At 47.6% G+C, this 16,851-nt stretch overlaps 1 protein-coding gene across 1 annotated transcript; it reads left to right on the top strand.

Moving 5' to 3' along the window:
• Positions 1 to 3,136: 3,136 nt before the first annotated feature.
• On the top strand, positions 3,137 to 15,097 carry LOC139169109 (acrosin-like). Its single transcript, XM_070754925.1, has 4 exons — positions 3,137 to 3,878; positions 4,883 to 5,151; positions 7,641 to 7,786; positions 13,253 to 15,097. The coding sequence occupies exons 1-4, from the start codon at positions 3,745 to 3,747 to the stop codon at positions 14,645 to 14,647; spliced, it is 1,944 nt and encodes a 647-aa protein (XP_070611026.1). The 5' UTR covers positions 3,137 to 3,744; the 3' UTR covers positions 14,648 to 15,097.
• The last annotated feature ends 1,754 nt before the right edge of the window (positions 15,098 to 16,851 follow it).

Below are 16,851 nucleotides of genomic sequence, written 5' to 3'. Positions count from 1 at the left end.
TCCATCTTGCTCTGAGTCTGATGGTGATGACTCACTAACAGGGTCATTAGCTAATGGGCTGCCTGCATCTACCTGACCATCCGATCCTGCTTCACTCCCAGAGTCTGCCCTTGAACAGAATCTTCACTGTCCGAAGCTGTTGGCAGTAAAACTGGTCTCTGATAACGTGAGGATTCTCCCAAACCAACATCCACAGTCCTCGGAGCAGGAGCTGGCCCAGAGCCAACCACAACACCCTCAAGTTATGACCGTTCTCTTTGAGACTGTTCAACAGTATGATTGACCTTCCCCCAAAAGTACTGATGACCCAGATTCAAAGTGCCAGTGGCTTCTCTCCATCTGCTATCGCAGGATCCCATATATCTACTGAATATACCATATAAGACGCGCTGAAGTATAAGATGCCCCTAGATTTTAGAGGAGGTAAACAAGGAAAAAAAGCATCCTGAACCAAATGGTGTAGTAATGTATTATTTAATAAAATACCAGTGTAGCAGAATATTTTTTACAACCAGGTGCACTTTTTACAAACTTCAAACTCGACAGTTTTAAGACGACTGGATTTCAACTCCCAGAATTCCTCCTGCAGTCGTGCAAGATGCAAAAATACCCCCATTTTTGAGAAAATGCCTGTTTATTTTCCACAAAAATTGGGGCATTTTGCCTTCCCCCAGCCCCCAGGAACTCTCTGCAGGTTCTCCAGACCCTTTGCCCACCCCATTTTTGGGAAAAATCTGGCAGAACCGGCCCATTTTTTGCAAAAATGGAGTCATTTTTGCCACCCCCCAGCACCCAGGAGCTGTCTGCAGGCTTCCCAGACCCTCTGGGGGGGGGGAGGTTTCTGGACAGCAAAAATGGCTGAATCCAGTGTATAAGATGCAGTGGCATTTCCACCCTCTTCTATGGGAGAAAAAGTGCATCTTATACTCTGAGCAATACGGTAACTCAACAGGGGTGACAGGAAAGGCATCTGGCCAGTAAACGCTCCATTCCCACGTCCAGATTCGGCCCCTCGAGGGATTATGGGGCCATTAAAAGGGGAGGATTCATGGGATGACCTGCTTGAACAACCAGCACAGTGTAGGATCATAATTCCCGGCTAAATCACCGTTGTGATTCAAATATTTTATTTTATATTGTTTTATTATTCTAGCCATATTAACTGTAATGCAGTTACAGGTACCAGCCCTTGACCGGCAACTACCATCCTCAATTTACAACCTCGACTGAACCTCAAATTTCTGTAAATAAACAGTTTTTAAGTGAGCCTCGTCCCTTTTTAATGGCTATCTTGTCACAGTTAAGCAAATCATTGCAGTTGTTAAGTTAGTAACAGGGCTGTTAAGTTGTGAAGTGGCCATTCATAACTCAAGGTCCAACTGTACAGGTGTGTGTGGACCCTATGGACATAAACTGCAATGGCCGTCTCTTCCTGTTTTCGAATCCCAAGACTATTGACCAGTGAAGGGCTACCAAACCTTTTACCACCACATTGTGGGTGTGGCTTAGGCAGGACGCCCGGCATTTTCTTCCAACCTCTTTCAGTGCAAATTGGGTGCTCTGGGGTGGGGCTCCATTTTCGCTACCCCACTGGGTGTCCCCCCCGTCTGGGCAGCAGCCCACCCATGCTATCAATCCACCCCCTGGATTGTATTTAGTGCTGTGTGATTACAGGACCTTGGAATACAGAATAACAGCACTGGACGGGACCGTGCAGGCCTTCAACTCCATCTGCTTGCTGAAACAGGAGAACGTAGATGGTTCCAGACAAATGGCTGTCCACTCTCTTCTTAAAAGCCATAAGAACATAAGGACCTAAGAAGAGCCCTGCTGAATGGGGCCAAAACCCATCGAGTCCAGAGTTATGTGGCCCCCAGTGGCCCCCAATTGTCCATGGGGACCTTGAGCAGAAAGAGAAGGCCAAACTGTCCCTTTCCCCTGACCCCCAACAAATGGGACCCAAGGGAAACCCTGCCTGCCTCAACCCACATAGAGGCAACACATGAACATCCGTTTCAATAACCACCTATGATACACTTGGCATCCGTGAATCTGTCTCATCCTGCCTTGAAGGTCTCCAGGCTGACAGCTGCCACCACCTCTTCTGGAAGTGAATCCCATCAACCAAGGACCCTCTGGGTGAAGAAATATTTCCCCTGATTTGTCCTCACTTTCTTACCTGTGAGCCTTAGGGAGGGACCCCTTGTCCTAGGATTGTGTGATAGAGAAAATAATTTTTCTCTATCCACCTTTTCTATCCCATGCAGGATTTTATACCCTTCGATCAAGTCCCCCCTTAAACGCCGTCTTTCAAGGCTGAAGAGACCAAGGCGTTGCAACCTGGTTTCAAAAGGGAGGGGCTCCATTTCCTTGACCATCCTTGTTGCCCTTTTCTGCACTTTTTCTGCCTCTGGTGTTGGAGCAGATGCAACTTCCAGAAGCAAATTTTTCCACTGACGACTCATTCATACATCTTCAGTCAGAATCTCCTTACTTCCCACAGAGGATCTCAGAGCCTCTATCACAATAGGTTTCAAACATGGTGACTTTAAGAGCTGTGGACTTCAACTCCCAGAATTCCCCAGTCAGCCTCACTCTATTGTGTGCAGGCATTCCACCAGCTTTGCCATGACCACCAGCCATCTTCTAAGTAGTTCTGTGGAGCCGCCATGATGGCGGGCGCTGTGTGAATCCAAGACAGAGTGGACTTCACGCAAGGAGCTCTTCCCACGCTGAGTGGCCACGCGTCTGGGCCAGGAGTGGCGGAGTGGCCTGTTCCTTCCGGCCTCATGAACCAGGGCTGGACCCGTCTCCTAGCAACGCAGAAGGAGAACCCGCTGATGTCGCCATCTCCCTGCAGTGGCACGGCCTGAACAATGGGGAACGGGTGCCAAGAGCCATAGCCGGGGATGGAGAGCCCGCCGGGGCTGCTGCTGCCCATCGTGGTCTTGTTGCACTTGTGGGGGGGACAGGGCTACAATCCAGAGAGTGAGTAGGGCCTGGAGGGGGAGGAGGGAGGGGGAGGAGAAGGAGGAGGTTATCTCTGTTAAGACACACAGATTTATGTATGTATGTATTATTCATTCATTCATTCATTCATTCATTCATTTGTCGCCGCTCTCCAAAGACTTGGGGTGGCTTACAACATACAAAAGAAACAATACACAATTACCTAAATCCAATTTTTTTATAACTAAAACTAACAATCTAAACCCCCAATTTATTAAAAAGAAACCACCAATCGTTCTCATTCTATCAATCCAAACACATGTTCAATTCATTGGCAGAGACTGATGTCCAGTGTCCCCAAGCCTGTTGGCACAAGTGTGTCTTTAAACTTTTAGGCAAGGCGGGTGGGGGCAGTGCGAATCTCCAGGGGGAGCTGATTCCAGAGGGCCGGGGCCTCCACAGAGAAGGCTCTTCCCCTAGGCCCCAGCAAGCGACATTTTCTAGTTGACGGGACCTGACCAGTTGCTGGGACTCATGTGGTTAAATTGACTGCCCGGGAGGGTCCTGTTTGAAGCCCACCTGGGACTTCTCAATATCCTTGTGAATTATTGCCCAGTTATGGCAACTGGGGAGAACCAAAGAGGCCCCATCGGACGCTCTCACCTGATCTAACCATCCTCTAAAACTAAACAATGGGACCTGACTCCGCTCTCTGCTTCTCTTTCAGCCTGTGGGAAGCAGCCCTTGGCACCCAAGCATGGCAGAAGTGCGCGCATTGTGGGTGGCATCGACGCCATGCCAGGGATGTGGCCTTGGCTTGTCAGCATCCAGATCCCCTCCTCCAAGGGAACCCGGCACTCGTGCGGAGGGTCCCTCCTGTCCGAGCATTGGGTCCTCACCGCCGCTCATTGCTTCAAGACAAAGAAGAGGTGGGTAGAAAGTTGGCATCTGTACCCACGAGACTGGTGGTCAGGCTGTAAACCTGGGTAGACCCCCAGAGTCACTCATTGGGAAGATATAAATTTAACCAATAATATTGACCTCTTGGGGTGTTAGTCCTCGGTGAGGAATATGCAGCCTTTCTGGGCACGTAGATTTATTTATTGATTTATTTATTTAATTGGATTTGTATGCCGCATATAAAAGAAACAAAACAATAATATGAGTCCAATTAATTAATTACTAATTAATACTAAAACAGCCATTTAGTTTTAACTAAAAAAGGAAAACCTATCAAACCAATCATTCAACACTCATACTTAAACATTCATTGGTCAGGGGGAAGATTTAAAAGTCCCAAGCCTGGCGGCAAAGATGAGTTTTTGAGCTCTTTCAGAAGGCAAGGAGGGTGGAGGCAGTGCGAATCTCTGGGGGGGAGCTGATTCCAGAGGGCCGGGGCTCCCACAGAGAAGGCTCTTCCCCTAGGTCCTGCCAGCCGTTGGTTGGTCGACAGGACCCTAAGGAGGCCAACTCACTGGTCGCTGGATTTGTGCAGCAGAAGGCGGTCTCGGAGATAATGTCTTGAGAGGAATGTGGAGTTGACTTTGGGATAGGAAGAAGTGAGCCATTCAGGGTGGACTTTCAAAAAAAGAAGAGAGGTTACACAGTCCAGAGTTTGAAGGAAGCGTAGGAAAGGGGCCAAAGGTCACCCCAGGTTTTCTAGATTCTGTTACTTTGCCCTAAATTAAGGAGAAGATTCCTGAACCCCCTGAAACCTTGACTTGACCCAACCCAAAAGATCTCCTGCCAACCTCAAAGGTTTCCCATTTTCTCTCCGGTCCATCAGATACCGAACAAATCGAGGCCGGGTCATCTACGTTGGGTTTCCCTTCAGGGTCTCAAACGCAGCCCTGAGGTGGCCCGCTCCATGAAATGGAGGTTGGGGCTCCTGTTCCAGGGGGCCTCCCACTAACCGCGCCCTCTTTTTCCACAGCTCGTTGCATCTTTGGCGGATCGTGCTGGGCGCCACCGACCTCTCCGAGCTGCCCTATGACGCGCAGACCCACAGCGTGAGCAAAGTGGTCCTCCACCAGAATTACAACCCTCTCACCGAGGAGAACGACATTGCGCTGATCAAGCTGGACAGCCCTGTGACCTACAACGACTACGTGCAACCGGCCTGCCTCCCTCGGGTCACCATGGGCTCCGAAACCAACTTCACCGCCTGCTTTGCTACCGGCTGGGGAATCACTGCTGAGAACAGTAAGGAGGTGGACTTCCCTGGGGTCAAACGAGCGCTTGGTGCCCCTTGTAGGCCATCTATGGCAGAGTCCCTAGCGGGCTTTCCTTTTCGGCTGAAACAGGCAATATTTACTTACTCCACTGCCTTCCGATTCTGCTAGAAGAAGGGTTCAACCAAAGGGCATCCTTCATTTCATGCAGGTTATGCAGCTTGCAGAGCAGAAAACCTCCGGAACCGTCTTCTGCCGCACGAATCCCAGTGGCCGATAAGGTCCCACAGAGTCGGCCTTCTACGGATCCCATCGACTAAACAATGTTGTCTGGCGGGCCCCAGGGGAAGAGCCTTCTCTGTGGTGGCCCCGGCCCTCTGGAATCAACTCCCCCCCCAAGATCAGAACAGCCTCCAGCCTCCTTGTCTTTCGTAAATTGCTTAAGACCCACCTATATCGCCAGGCATGGGGGAATTGAGACATCTCCCCCATTCTTATAGAGTTTTATGTATGGTGTGCTAGTGTTGCATGGTTTTTAAATGATGCGCTTTTAGATGTTTTCTTTTAAATATTAGATTTGTCACATTGTATATTGCTTATTATTGTTGTATGCCGCCCTGAGTCTACAGAGAGGGGCGGCATACAAATCTAATAAATTATTATTATTATTATTATTATTATTATTATTATTATTATTATTGTTGTTGTTGTTATTATTATTATTATTATTATTATTATTATTATTATTATTATTGCATGTGTGTGCATGTGGGAGGTGCTTCTTCTAGTTAGCTCCTGGAATCTGTAGAAGATGTGGAGAATGGAGATCCCATGAAGTTTTAGTTCATACCATAACCTGCTTTCTTCTACTCCCCTTCAGTGGAGGTCCCGATAAGTTATACAGTGTTCCCTTGACTTTCACAGGTCCAAACTTGGCAAAAAGTCTATACCACGGTTTTTTTTAAAAAAAAATAATAAAAAAATACTTCGTGGGGTTTTTTTTACACCATGGTTTTTTCTGCCCGTGACGTCATATGTCATCGCCAAATTATTGTTTTTAAAAAAATATTTTTACTGACTTTTTAAAAATATGAACACACACACAACATAAAACAACTGCTCTGTGAGTAGTGCCCACCACCAGGCAAGCATTCACACCCCACCACCAAATTGGGGGTGTTTCTTGTATATACCATGTTAACTCCAGAGGAAAATATCTGTTTACATATTATAGAGTGATTCTAATTGTTAGTAAATAATTATGTTAATAAATATCAGGATCATTAAGTATCTTCTTCAATGGTGAGTACCAGGTGTTGTACATACTCCTGGTCAGTTGGAAGATGCTGAACAGTTTGATAACTCTGATACAGATAGTGTTTATGAATTAGTGGCAGGCCCCGGGTTACAGGTATCAGAACAGGTGGGAGGCCAGCCACAGGCTGTTGCTATGAGTCCAGACTCCAGTGAAGAAGAGACAGACAATCGCTGGTTAAACCCTCACTTCAGAAGAGTTCAAAGGCGCAGGGAGCAAGTGTTAGGAAAAAGATATTAAGGGGACGAACGGGTTAATTACTGGAGTGATGCATTCGTCACGTCAGAGTGCCAGCGGGGAAGAAGGGTGGAGTTTTTCAGTGTTGTAAATCCATCATGGACATGTATCATTTTGGCTCCGGAGTGAGTTAGCTTATTCTTTATTATTTCATAGCTATTCCTGGTGCTTTTGAACTACGCTGCATAGACATAAATCTTAAGATAAGGGAGGAGGCCTGGAGGAATGTTTGTGTGCTCTAATTGCTAAAGATAAAGAGAGAGGAATGTGACTGTCTGTATTGCATTTTGGAATACGGAGGAGAGGAGAATAAAAATGGAGATTTTTTGTTTATGAAATCCTGCATTCAGTCAGCGTTATTTCCAATGTAATAAAAGTTCTACCAGAATCCAGAACACCAGTAATCATGGTGGTAATAATCTGAAGGTTGTTAAGGGAATGGGAAATTGTAATTTAGGGGGTTAAAGTGTTAGGGGATGTCCTGCGATACTGCTCATAGCCAAAAATAGCGTATTTACTTCCGCATCTCTACTTCATGGAAATTTGACTTTTGCAGGCGGTCTTGGAGCACATCCCCCGCGAAAGTCGAGGGGACACTGTCATCAGAACAGAGCTTCTGCTCAAGCAGCAGACCCTAGAGACCGTAGATCTGTGATGGTGGACCTTTCTTGGCTCGGGTGCCCAAAGGGTGCGCGTGCAAGCAATAATGTGAGGGCACACATGCCCACACCCATCACGCAATGTCCTCCCCCTCATGCATGAACACAACGTGGCATCTTTTTCGTGACTTTGCTGACCAAAACTGGATGCCGTGTCCTGGGTGGGACCTTAATGAGGCTTCGTAAAGTGTTGTGGGGGTTTTGTTGTTGCTTCTTAAATAATCCAGGGCCGGGGGTGTCAGGAAGGGAGGAATTGTGGACGTCCACCAGATGGCAGAAGCCCAATTAATCTCCTTCCTTTCCTCGGAGGTGTCAAGACCTCGGATGTCTTGCAGGAAGCCAAAGTGAACCTCTTGGACTCGGAGAAGTGCAACAGCAGCGACTGGTACAATGGGGCCATGAGCCCCCACACCTTGTGTGCTGGTTATGAGGAAGGAGGGATTGACACTTGCCAGGTAAGGAACCCCCTACTCTCACTCCTGCTCTTACTGGGCTAGCCTCGGTCATATTTAATAATAATAATAACAACAGAGTTGAAAGGGACCTTGGAGGTCTTCTAGTCCAACGCCCTGCTTAGGCAGGAAGCCCTACATCACTTCAGACAGATGGTTATCCCATATCTTCTTAAAAACTTCTAGTGTTGGAGCATTCACAACTTCTGGAGGCAACTTCTGTTCCACTAATGAATTGTTCTCACTGTCAAGAAATTTCTCCTTAGTTCTAAGTTGCTTTTCTCCTTGTTTAGTTTCCACCCATTGCTGCTTCTTCTTCTCTCAGGTGCTTTGGAGAATAGCTTGACTCCTTCGTGGCAGCCCCTGAGATATTGGAAGGCTGCTCTCCTGTCTCCCCTGGTCTTTCTTTCCAGTTCCTCCTATGTTTTAGCCTCCTGTCCCCTGAGCCTCTTTGTTGCTCTTCTCTGCACTCTTTCTAGAGTCTCAACGTCCTTTTTGCATCATGGTGACCAAAACTGAATGCACTACTTCAAGGCCTTATAAATAATATTTTTACAATCTGACCAATCAGGCGTTGACCGTGGAGGTGCCCCTCTGACCTTTCTGCCAATCAGCTTCAAGCTCTGTTGGGAGAATTGGTGCTAATGGTTGGGGGTCACCACTACATGAGGTACTGTATTAAGAAAGGTGGAGAGCCACTGTTTTAGAGGGTCGTTGAGGCCACTTGGAGGTTTCTCTGGGTCCTGAAATGATTCCTGCAGTCTGCAATTATTCCAACCACCTTCTGAAAGGATGCAAAGGATCTGCAAGGAATATAAATCCTTCCATTCCCCACTGTCCTGCCAGAGTTGAAGAAGCTGCTTTGGAAGAGAAGCAAAACCTCTTCCAAAGAAACAACAAGAAATTCCAGTTACCTCCTGAAAAAAGCACCTCTGTTTGAGACAATCCTGACCTGGGTGATGGAGGACCTCTGCAGACTCGGGGTCAGTCCTGGTTTGCTTTCCTTCCTATTCCATGTCGAAGTGGCCTTTCCCCCCAACAGCCCTTGAAATGCCAGCTTGCATCTTGTTATCTGTGCCTCCGTCGTCATTAATCAATTTGTCCCCATCACAATCAATTCAAAGGGCAGCCTGAACGCCAACCTCGGTCTGAGGGCTGGGCAATTTTCCGCTGACAAGGGAAAATGGGATCCAAGTAGAAAAAAAACAATCAATGTCTTAAAGGAGGAAATCTATTTTTAAAGGATTGTAACGTTTTAATTGGCTGCACATTGCTCCGTTCCCTTTGCCTCTCTCTACCAAGTCCCTGATTCGTAAACACGTGACTCACCTGAGTCATAAGTCAAGACCATTTTAGGACAAAGGGGAGGATTGTTTTTGGAAGGTGGTTTGTTTTTTAATGAATTGGGGGTTTAGATCATAGACCAGAACAGAATTCTTTATTGGCCAAGTGTGATTGGATGCACAAGGAATTTGTCTTTGGTGCAGATGCTCTCAGTGTTCATAAAAGAAAAGAGACATTTGGACAAGACTTCATGATGGTCATAGGGGTCAAATGAGCAATGAGGAGACAATCAATATTAGTAAAAATCTTAAGGATACAAGCAACAAGTTACAGTCATACAGGAAGGAAATGGGTGATGGGAATGATGAGGAAAAAACTAGTAGTAATAGGAGTGCAGACTTAGTAAATAGTTTGACAGTGTTGAGGGAATTATTTGTTTAGCAGAGTGAGGGTGCTTGGGAAAAAACTGTCCTTGTGTCTAGTTGTCTTGGTGTGCAGGGCTCTGTAGTGACATTTTGAGGGTAGGAGTTGAAACAGTTTATGTCCAGTTTATGCGAGGGGTCAGTCAATATTTTCACCGCCCTCTTTTTGACTCGTGCAGTCTACAGGTCCTCAATGGGAGGCAGGTGGGCAGCCATTGCTTTTTCTGCAGTTCTGATTCTCCTCTGAAGTCTGTGTCGGTCTTGTTGGGTGGCAGAACTGAACCAGACAGTGATAGAGATGCAGATGACAAAAAAAAATTTGTATCATATTTTCAAGTTTAGATTTCTTATATATTCTATTTTTGTATCTATCCTTGTTGTGAGCCGCCCTGAGTCTGTGGAGAAGGGCAGCATAGAAATCATAGAAATTAGTGTATTTGCGTGTGTATGAGTGTGCACGCAGGCCTGAGGGGAGGGAAGGGGTGTGCATGCTAGCACATCCACACACACTGTTTTGGCACATCAACCAAAAAAAGGTTTGCCATCACTGCTCTAGATCTTCTTCAAAAACTCCAGTGATGAAGTGCCTACAATTTCTGGAGGTCGTCACACTGGTCAGTTGTCCTCACTCTCACGAGGTTTTCTCCTTAATTCCAGGTTTCTTCTCTCCTTGGTCAGTTTCCATCCCTTGCTTCTCGTCCTGCCTTCTGGTGCTTTGGAGAAGAAGTTGACCCCCCTCCTCTTCTTTGGGGCAGCCACTCAACCCTGCTACCACGTCCCCCCCTCGTCCTTCTTTCCTTCACTCTGGTCAGACCCAAATCCTGCAACGATGAAAGGAATATCAATCCTTCCATTCTCCACTATCTGGCAGAGCTGAAGAAGCATCTTGGATGAGAAGCGAAACGTCTTCAAAAGAAAAAAAAATCAAGAGACTCTAGTTGACTCCTGAAAAGGCCCCTTTGGGAGAAGATTGACCAGCTGTGTGCAGCAGCTGCCAAAAAAGCCAACACAGTTCGGGGCTGCATTAAGAGAGGGAGAGAATCAAAATTACGGGAAGTGTTAATACCACTTTATAAGGCCTTGGTAAGTCCACACTTGGAATCCTGCAGTCAGTTTTGGTCCCAACGATGCAAAAAGGATGTGGAGACTCTGGAAAGGGTGCAGAGAAGAGCAACAAAGAGGCTGAGGGGACTGGAGGCAAAATCTTATGAAGAACGGTTGCAGGAACTGGGCATGGATTGTTTAATGAAGAGAAGGACCAAGGGAGACAGGATAGCAGTCGTCCAATATCTCAGGGGTTGCCACAAAGAAGAAGGAGTCAAGCTACTCTCCAAAGCACCTGAGGGTAGAACAAGAAGCAATGGGTGGAAACTAAACAAGGAGAGAAGCAACTTAGAACTAAGGAGAAATTTCCTGATGGTTAGAACAATTAATCAGTGGAACAGAAGTTGCCTCCAGAAGTTGTGAATGCTCCAACACTGCAAGTTTTAAAGAAGATGTTGGGTAACCATCTCTCTGAAGTGGTGTGGGGTCTCCTGCTCGAGCAGAGGGTGGACTACAAGGCCTCCAAGGTCCCTTCCAAGTCTCTTGTTCTAAATTCTAAAATTCTAAAGTGTCAGTTCAGACTTGCTCCTTCAAAGTCCTCTATGCTTCTCCTGTCAGGATCCTCAAGTACGGTAGTTCCAGGGAAAAGTGTGTGTGTGTGTTTGTGTGTGTATATATTCACATCAAAGAAAATAGCCTGGTGGCCTTCAACAGGCAGAGACACGTCCTGAGTCCTGTACTTGCCTAGATTGCGCAATTCTGCCATGCAATGCTTGGTGGTTATGAAAAACAATCGCAGTTTTGCTTTCATACGAAGCCAAGCGGTAGAGATTTGAAGCAACAAGTTTTATTTTTAAGAAAACAATGTTATGAAAATGTCCTACTATGAGATCAATGGGCTGCCACTCTAAGGGACTGAGAGTCCTGAGACAAAAGACCGACAAAGGATTGTTCCAGGGTAGAGAAAGGGGTAGGAAAAATAAGGGATAATTAATTACCAGTTTGGTGCAGGTCAGTGATGGTGAAGCTTTTTTCCCTCCGGTGCCAAAACCCTGTGCCCACAACCACAATTCAGTGCCTGGAGAGGGTTAAAACAGTCTGCCCTGCCCCCTTGGGTGCCAGAAATGGCCCTTTCCCCAACTTCTGGTGGGTCCGGTAGTCCCGTTTTTCACCCTTCTCAGGCTTCAGTGCCTTCCCTGGAACCTGGGGAGGACAAAAAGGCCCTCCCCCACCCCCTGGAAGCTCTCTGGAAGCCAAAAATGCTCTCCCAGAGCCTCCGCCTGAGCTGAAAATTAGCTGGCCAACAAACACATGCATGTTGGAGTTGAGCTAGGGCAGTGTTTCCCATCCTTGGCAACTTGGCAAGGCAAGAGACAACAGAGTCCTAAGCTGGACAGGGAAGGAGGAAGAGGTTTGGAGGGCCGCACTCCAGAGTCTCCCATATGGGGTTTTAGAAGGGGATAGCTTTAGTCTGGCAAGATTCTGTCCATTTGGCACAAGCAAATAAAGGGTTGGGTTTCATGGGGTGGTCTGTGGCTTGGCTTGAGACCACCTCACTGGTTTGCTGTGGAACAGAAGAGATTAGGCATGCTGTCCACCCTGAGTTGTACATTAAAAGAACACATGGCATAAAATAACAACAACAAGAACATCACCCATGTACGAAATGCCCCCGAAACAATATCAGCAATATGGTGGTCAGCCAGAAGCAGTCCAAGTTTTCTGGACAATCCTGGTTTACTTTCCTTCCTATTTTCCAATGAACTGACCCTTTCCCCACAGTCCTCAAACTGCAGGCCGGCATTTTATTATCTGCTCCTGCGTCGTTCATCAAAGTTTCCACCTAGCAACCAGTTTAAAGGGCAGCTGGAAACCCAAACCTTGTTTTGAATCCCATGCAATTTTCCGCTGACACTGGATTCTGAGATTCAAAGAGTGGGGAGGGGGGAATCAATGTTTTAATCAGGCAAACCCACTTTTTAAATAATTATTAATTTTTAAACCTGGCACAAAAGAAGCTGTTCTTAAACCTGAAACGTAGCGCCCTCTACTAGGTGTTTTAGTGGACCTGAACAGGCCACTTTCTACCAGGTCATTTGTGATACCTGCACGAGCCCAGATGAATGAACGGAAAAGTTCTAATAGTGAAAAAGAAAATTGTGTACACGAATAAATAAAGAGCAACTAAGATGATTAAAGGCTCAAAGATGAAAACATATGAAGAATGAAATGTGGGTTTAGCTAGTCTAGAGAAAAGGTCCCCAAAGCACCTGAAGGCAGGGCAAGAATCAACGGATGGAAACCAACCAAAGAGAGATTCAACCTGGAATTAAGGAGAAACTTAGTGAGGACAATTAACTAGTGGAACTGCTTGCCACTGGAAGTTGTGTGCTGCTGCGATGGCCTCAGAGGACACACCAGTAGTGCCAAGACAAGCAGCCCACTGCTCTAAGCTGTGTGGCTGCGCAGCTGCACACATAATGAGAGAACAATGTGCAGCAGTTTCCATCTGCCATGCACCATTTTCTAATATCGGAGGCTGCATGGCTGCACGCCCGTGCAACATGACTAGGGAACAGTGTGTGTAGCAGTTTCTAATTGCCCTGCACCGTTTTCTAACGTTAGAGGGATCATTGGTGATAGGTGGAGGTCTACTCTCAGCCTGGTTTCCCCACCTCCCTTTGCCCAAATGACCTTCCCCCTTTTCCTCTCTCTGTAGGGGGACAGTGGAGGCCCATTGATGTGCAAGACATCCCCCGAATCTCTGTTCTACATTTTGGGGATCACCAGTTGGGGCAAAGGCTGCGGTGAGGCCAACAGCCCGGGAATTTACACTTCCGTCCAGCATTTCTTGGAGTGGATCCTAGGAGAAATGATTGAGATTGATGAAGGGACGGCCCCAGGGGAAGAACATGTACATAGGCTGAAGAGTGGTGTGACCCTCCTTCCCATCAAGACGGCCACTTCACAATCCAGAGAAGATCTGGAAGGAGAGCTCATAGACAGGTCTCCGAAAGCCTTCGCCACTTTGGAGGATTCTTTGGAGGCTTCTTTTAAAGAAACGGAGCCCACCATCGGTCTCCAAGATCCCTACATTCCTCCGGGCCTTTTGCCTCCATCTCTAGAACCTCCCTTTGTCCCTCTGGAGCAACTGGTCACCTTGGAACCACCTTTCTATCCTAAAGAAATCCCGCCGACGCAATTGCCTCTTCCATATATCCCTAGAGAAATCCCACCGACACCTTTGCAGCCCCCCTTCATCCCTCCAGAAGTCAACACCAGTCTGGAACCTCCATACATTCCTGAACAGGAGCCTTATATCACTCCGGAGCCCCCCATCCTCCCCACGCAGCCTTACTATGACTCTCCCCTCTCAGTTGACAAGGCAGAGGCCCATCTCTTTCCGCTTGCTTCTAGAAGAGATCGAGACCCTCCCCATATTCACTCGCAAACCCCCTATGCTATTGAGGAACCCTACATCCCTCCAGATCCCCCTTACACTCCTCAGGATCCACCACACCCTCCTCAAGATCCCCCCCACAGCTTTCTAGATCTCCCTCACCCTCCTCCAGATCCCCCCTACACTCCTCCAGACCTTTGGTTTATGCCCCTGGAGGCAACAGTCCCTCTGGAGAACCCCTACATTCCTCCCGAGACATATCACGACATTGAGCACCCTTATACACCTCCAGAAGACCTCTACATTCCTCCAGAGCCGCCCTACTCTCCTCCGGAGAGCCATATGTCATTGGAGCCCCCCCTACACTCCACCGGAGAGCCATATGTCATTGGAGCGGCCCTACACACCGGAGCAGCCCCCGTACACTCCTCTACAGCCCCCCTTCATTCCCGAAGAGGAAACCGCTCTCCTGGAGAAACCATATGTTCCTCCAGAACAACTTCCCTATGGGAGGCCTCATCCTGGTCCTCCCACGTGGTTTCCACACAACTCTTTGAAGAGAGAAGCAACCCTGGAGCCCATGGACGTTCCTCCAGAGAAGGTGGGCTTTCTGGAGATCCCCTATGCCCGGCGGAGGAAAACTCGCTCCATGGAGGCACCAAAGATGCCCGCGAGGGGTGTCCCTCGGCCATTCTTTGCTGGCCCTCCAGCTGACCCACGGAAGGAGGAAGTGCCCATGGACCCAAAGGCCCCCTATCTCATCCCAGAGAGGTTTGAGCTCCGACGGCAGCAAGAAACTCCTCCGGACAAACTCTGAACTCCTCGCAGTCTGGTCGAGATGTGGACGAAGGAGCCCTAGGTGGAGCACACGGCGTCTCTACTGGAAACCTGGGAGATCCACTCGGAGCTGAAGGGCCTACGGCGGCACTCAAACCATCAGTGGGTGGATTGAGAAAGGAGCTGCCAACTTTGGGGCAGCCTGTTGGGGCCCCTTCACATAGCCTCATCACGGCGCCAGCAAGCGAAAAAGCCAGCCACAACCATCGCTGCTTCCGTCCGGCCAAGCTGCCTCTGTTTCTCCTAATGGACTTTGTTATTATTATTGTTATTAGTAACCTTGGGAAACCTTTGAAAGGGAAAGTATATAAACCAACCAATCTAATCTTGAAGTCCTTTCTTCCTTTTCATGAGTCTGGCAGTTGTGAGTTGCAAGCACTTGACCATCCTGGATGGTCAAATATCTGATGGTCAAATAGATAGAATTCTTTATTGGTCAAGTGTGATTGGACACACAAGACAAATTCCTTGTGTGTCCAATCACACTTGACCTATAAATAATTCTATCTATTCATGGTGGGACAGTGGTTAAAGTGCAGTACTGCAGGTTATTCCTGCTGACTGCTGACTGCTGACTGCAATTTGACAGTTCAAATCCCACCAGGCTGAAGATTGACTCAGTCTTCTGTCTTTCCGAGGTCTGTAAAATGAGGACCCAGATTGTTAGGGGCAAGAGGCTGACTCTGTAATCCACTGTGAAGCTGTGAAGCCCTAGATAAGTCTAAATGCTGGTGCTAGGAAGGAAGGGAGGAAGGAAGGAAGGAAGGAAGGAAAGGAAGGAAGGAAGGAAAGGAAGGAAAGGAAGGAAGGGAGGGAGGAAAGGAAGGAAGGAAGGAAGGAAGGAAAGGAAGGAAGGAAGGAAGGAAGGAAGGAAAGGAATAAAGGAAAGGAAGGAAGGAAATGGAAGGAAGGGAAGGAAGGAAGGAAAGGAAAGGAAGGAAAGGAAGGAAGGAAGGAAGGAAATGGAAGGAATGAAAGGAAGGAAGGAAGGAAAGGAAGGAAAGGAAGGAAGGAAGGAAGGAAAGGGAGAAAGGAGAAAGAGGGAGGGAGGGAAGGAAGGAAGGAAAAGAAGGAAAGGAAGGAAGGAAAAGAAGGAAGGAAATGGAAGGAAGGAAAGGAAGGAAGGAAAGGAAGGAAGAAAAGGAAGGAAGGAAGGAAAGGAAGGAAAGGAAGGAAAGGAAGGAAGGAAAGGAAGGAAAGGAAGGAAGGAAAGGAAGGAAGGAAGGAAAGGAAGGAAAGAAGGAAAGGAAGGAAAGGAAGGAAAGGAAGGAAAGGAAGGAAGGAAGGAAAGGAAGGAAAGGAAGGAAGGAAATGGAAGGAAGGGAAGGAAGGAAAGGAAAGGAAGGAAGGAAAGGAAGGAAGGAAGGAAGGAAGGAAAGGAAGGAAGGAAGGAAAGGAAGGAAGGAAGGAAAGGAAAGGAAGGAAGGAAGGAAGGAAGGAAAGGAAGGAAAGGAAGGAAGGAAGGAAGGAAGGAAAGGAAGGAAGGAAGGAAAGGAAGGAAGGAAGGAAGGAAGGAAGGAAGATCCATGGGGGCGCAGTGGTTAGAGTGCAGTATTGCAGACTGACTCTTGTCTACTCCCAGGAGTTTAATCCTGACCAACTCCAAGTTGACTCAGCCTTCCATCCTTCTGAGGGGGGTCAAATAAAGACCAAGATTGTTGGGGGCTGACTCTGTAAACCGCTTAGAGAGAGCTGGAAATCTCTATGAAGCAGAATATAAATCTAAGGGCTGTTGCTAAATGCTATTTGCATTTCTAGAGAGGGTTGGTCTTTGGGATCAAATGGATCCTTGCTGGAGTCTGTCATCAAGTGATGGACAATGCACATTTCCTAGAGAAACGCCCCCCCCCCCCCACACACATGTAAGCTGACCGCCCGCACAGTCCACATAAAACTCTCAGAATCTGAACAGGTTTGTAAGGCAGCTCCTTCTCCAAGACTCTGAATGCAAGTGGGGCTCATTTAGCAACTGCAGTCAAAACCAGCTATTGGGACGCTAAGTGAGACCACAACTTGCTGGACACCATACAATTGTGCTCCATGGACCGCATCCTCCCCCAGCAAGACCACAACCCACAGAG

Source organism: Erythrolamprus reginae, chromosome 6, assembly GCF_031021105.1.
Source record: "Erythrolamprus reginae isolate rEryReg1 chromosome 6, rEryReg1.hap1, whole genome shotgun sequence".
Taxonomy (NCBI): domain Eukaryota; kingdom Metazoa; phylum Chordata; class Lepidosauria; order Squamata; family Dipsadidae; genus Erythrolamprus; species Erythrolamprus reginae.
Note: the sequence above shows the minus strand (reverse complement) of the source record. Positions and strands in the feature narration are given on the sequence as shown.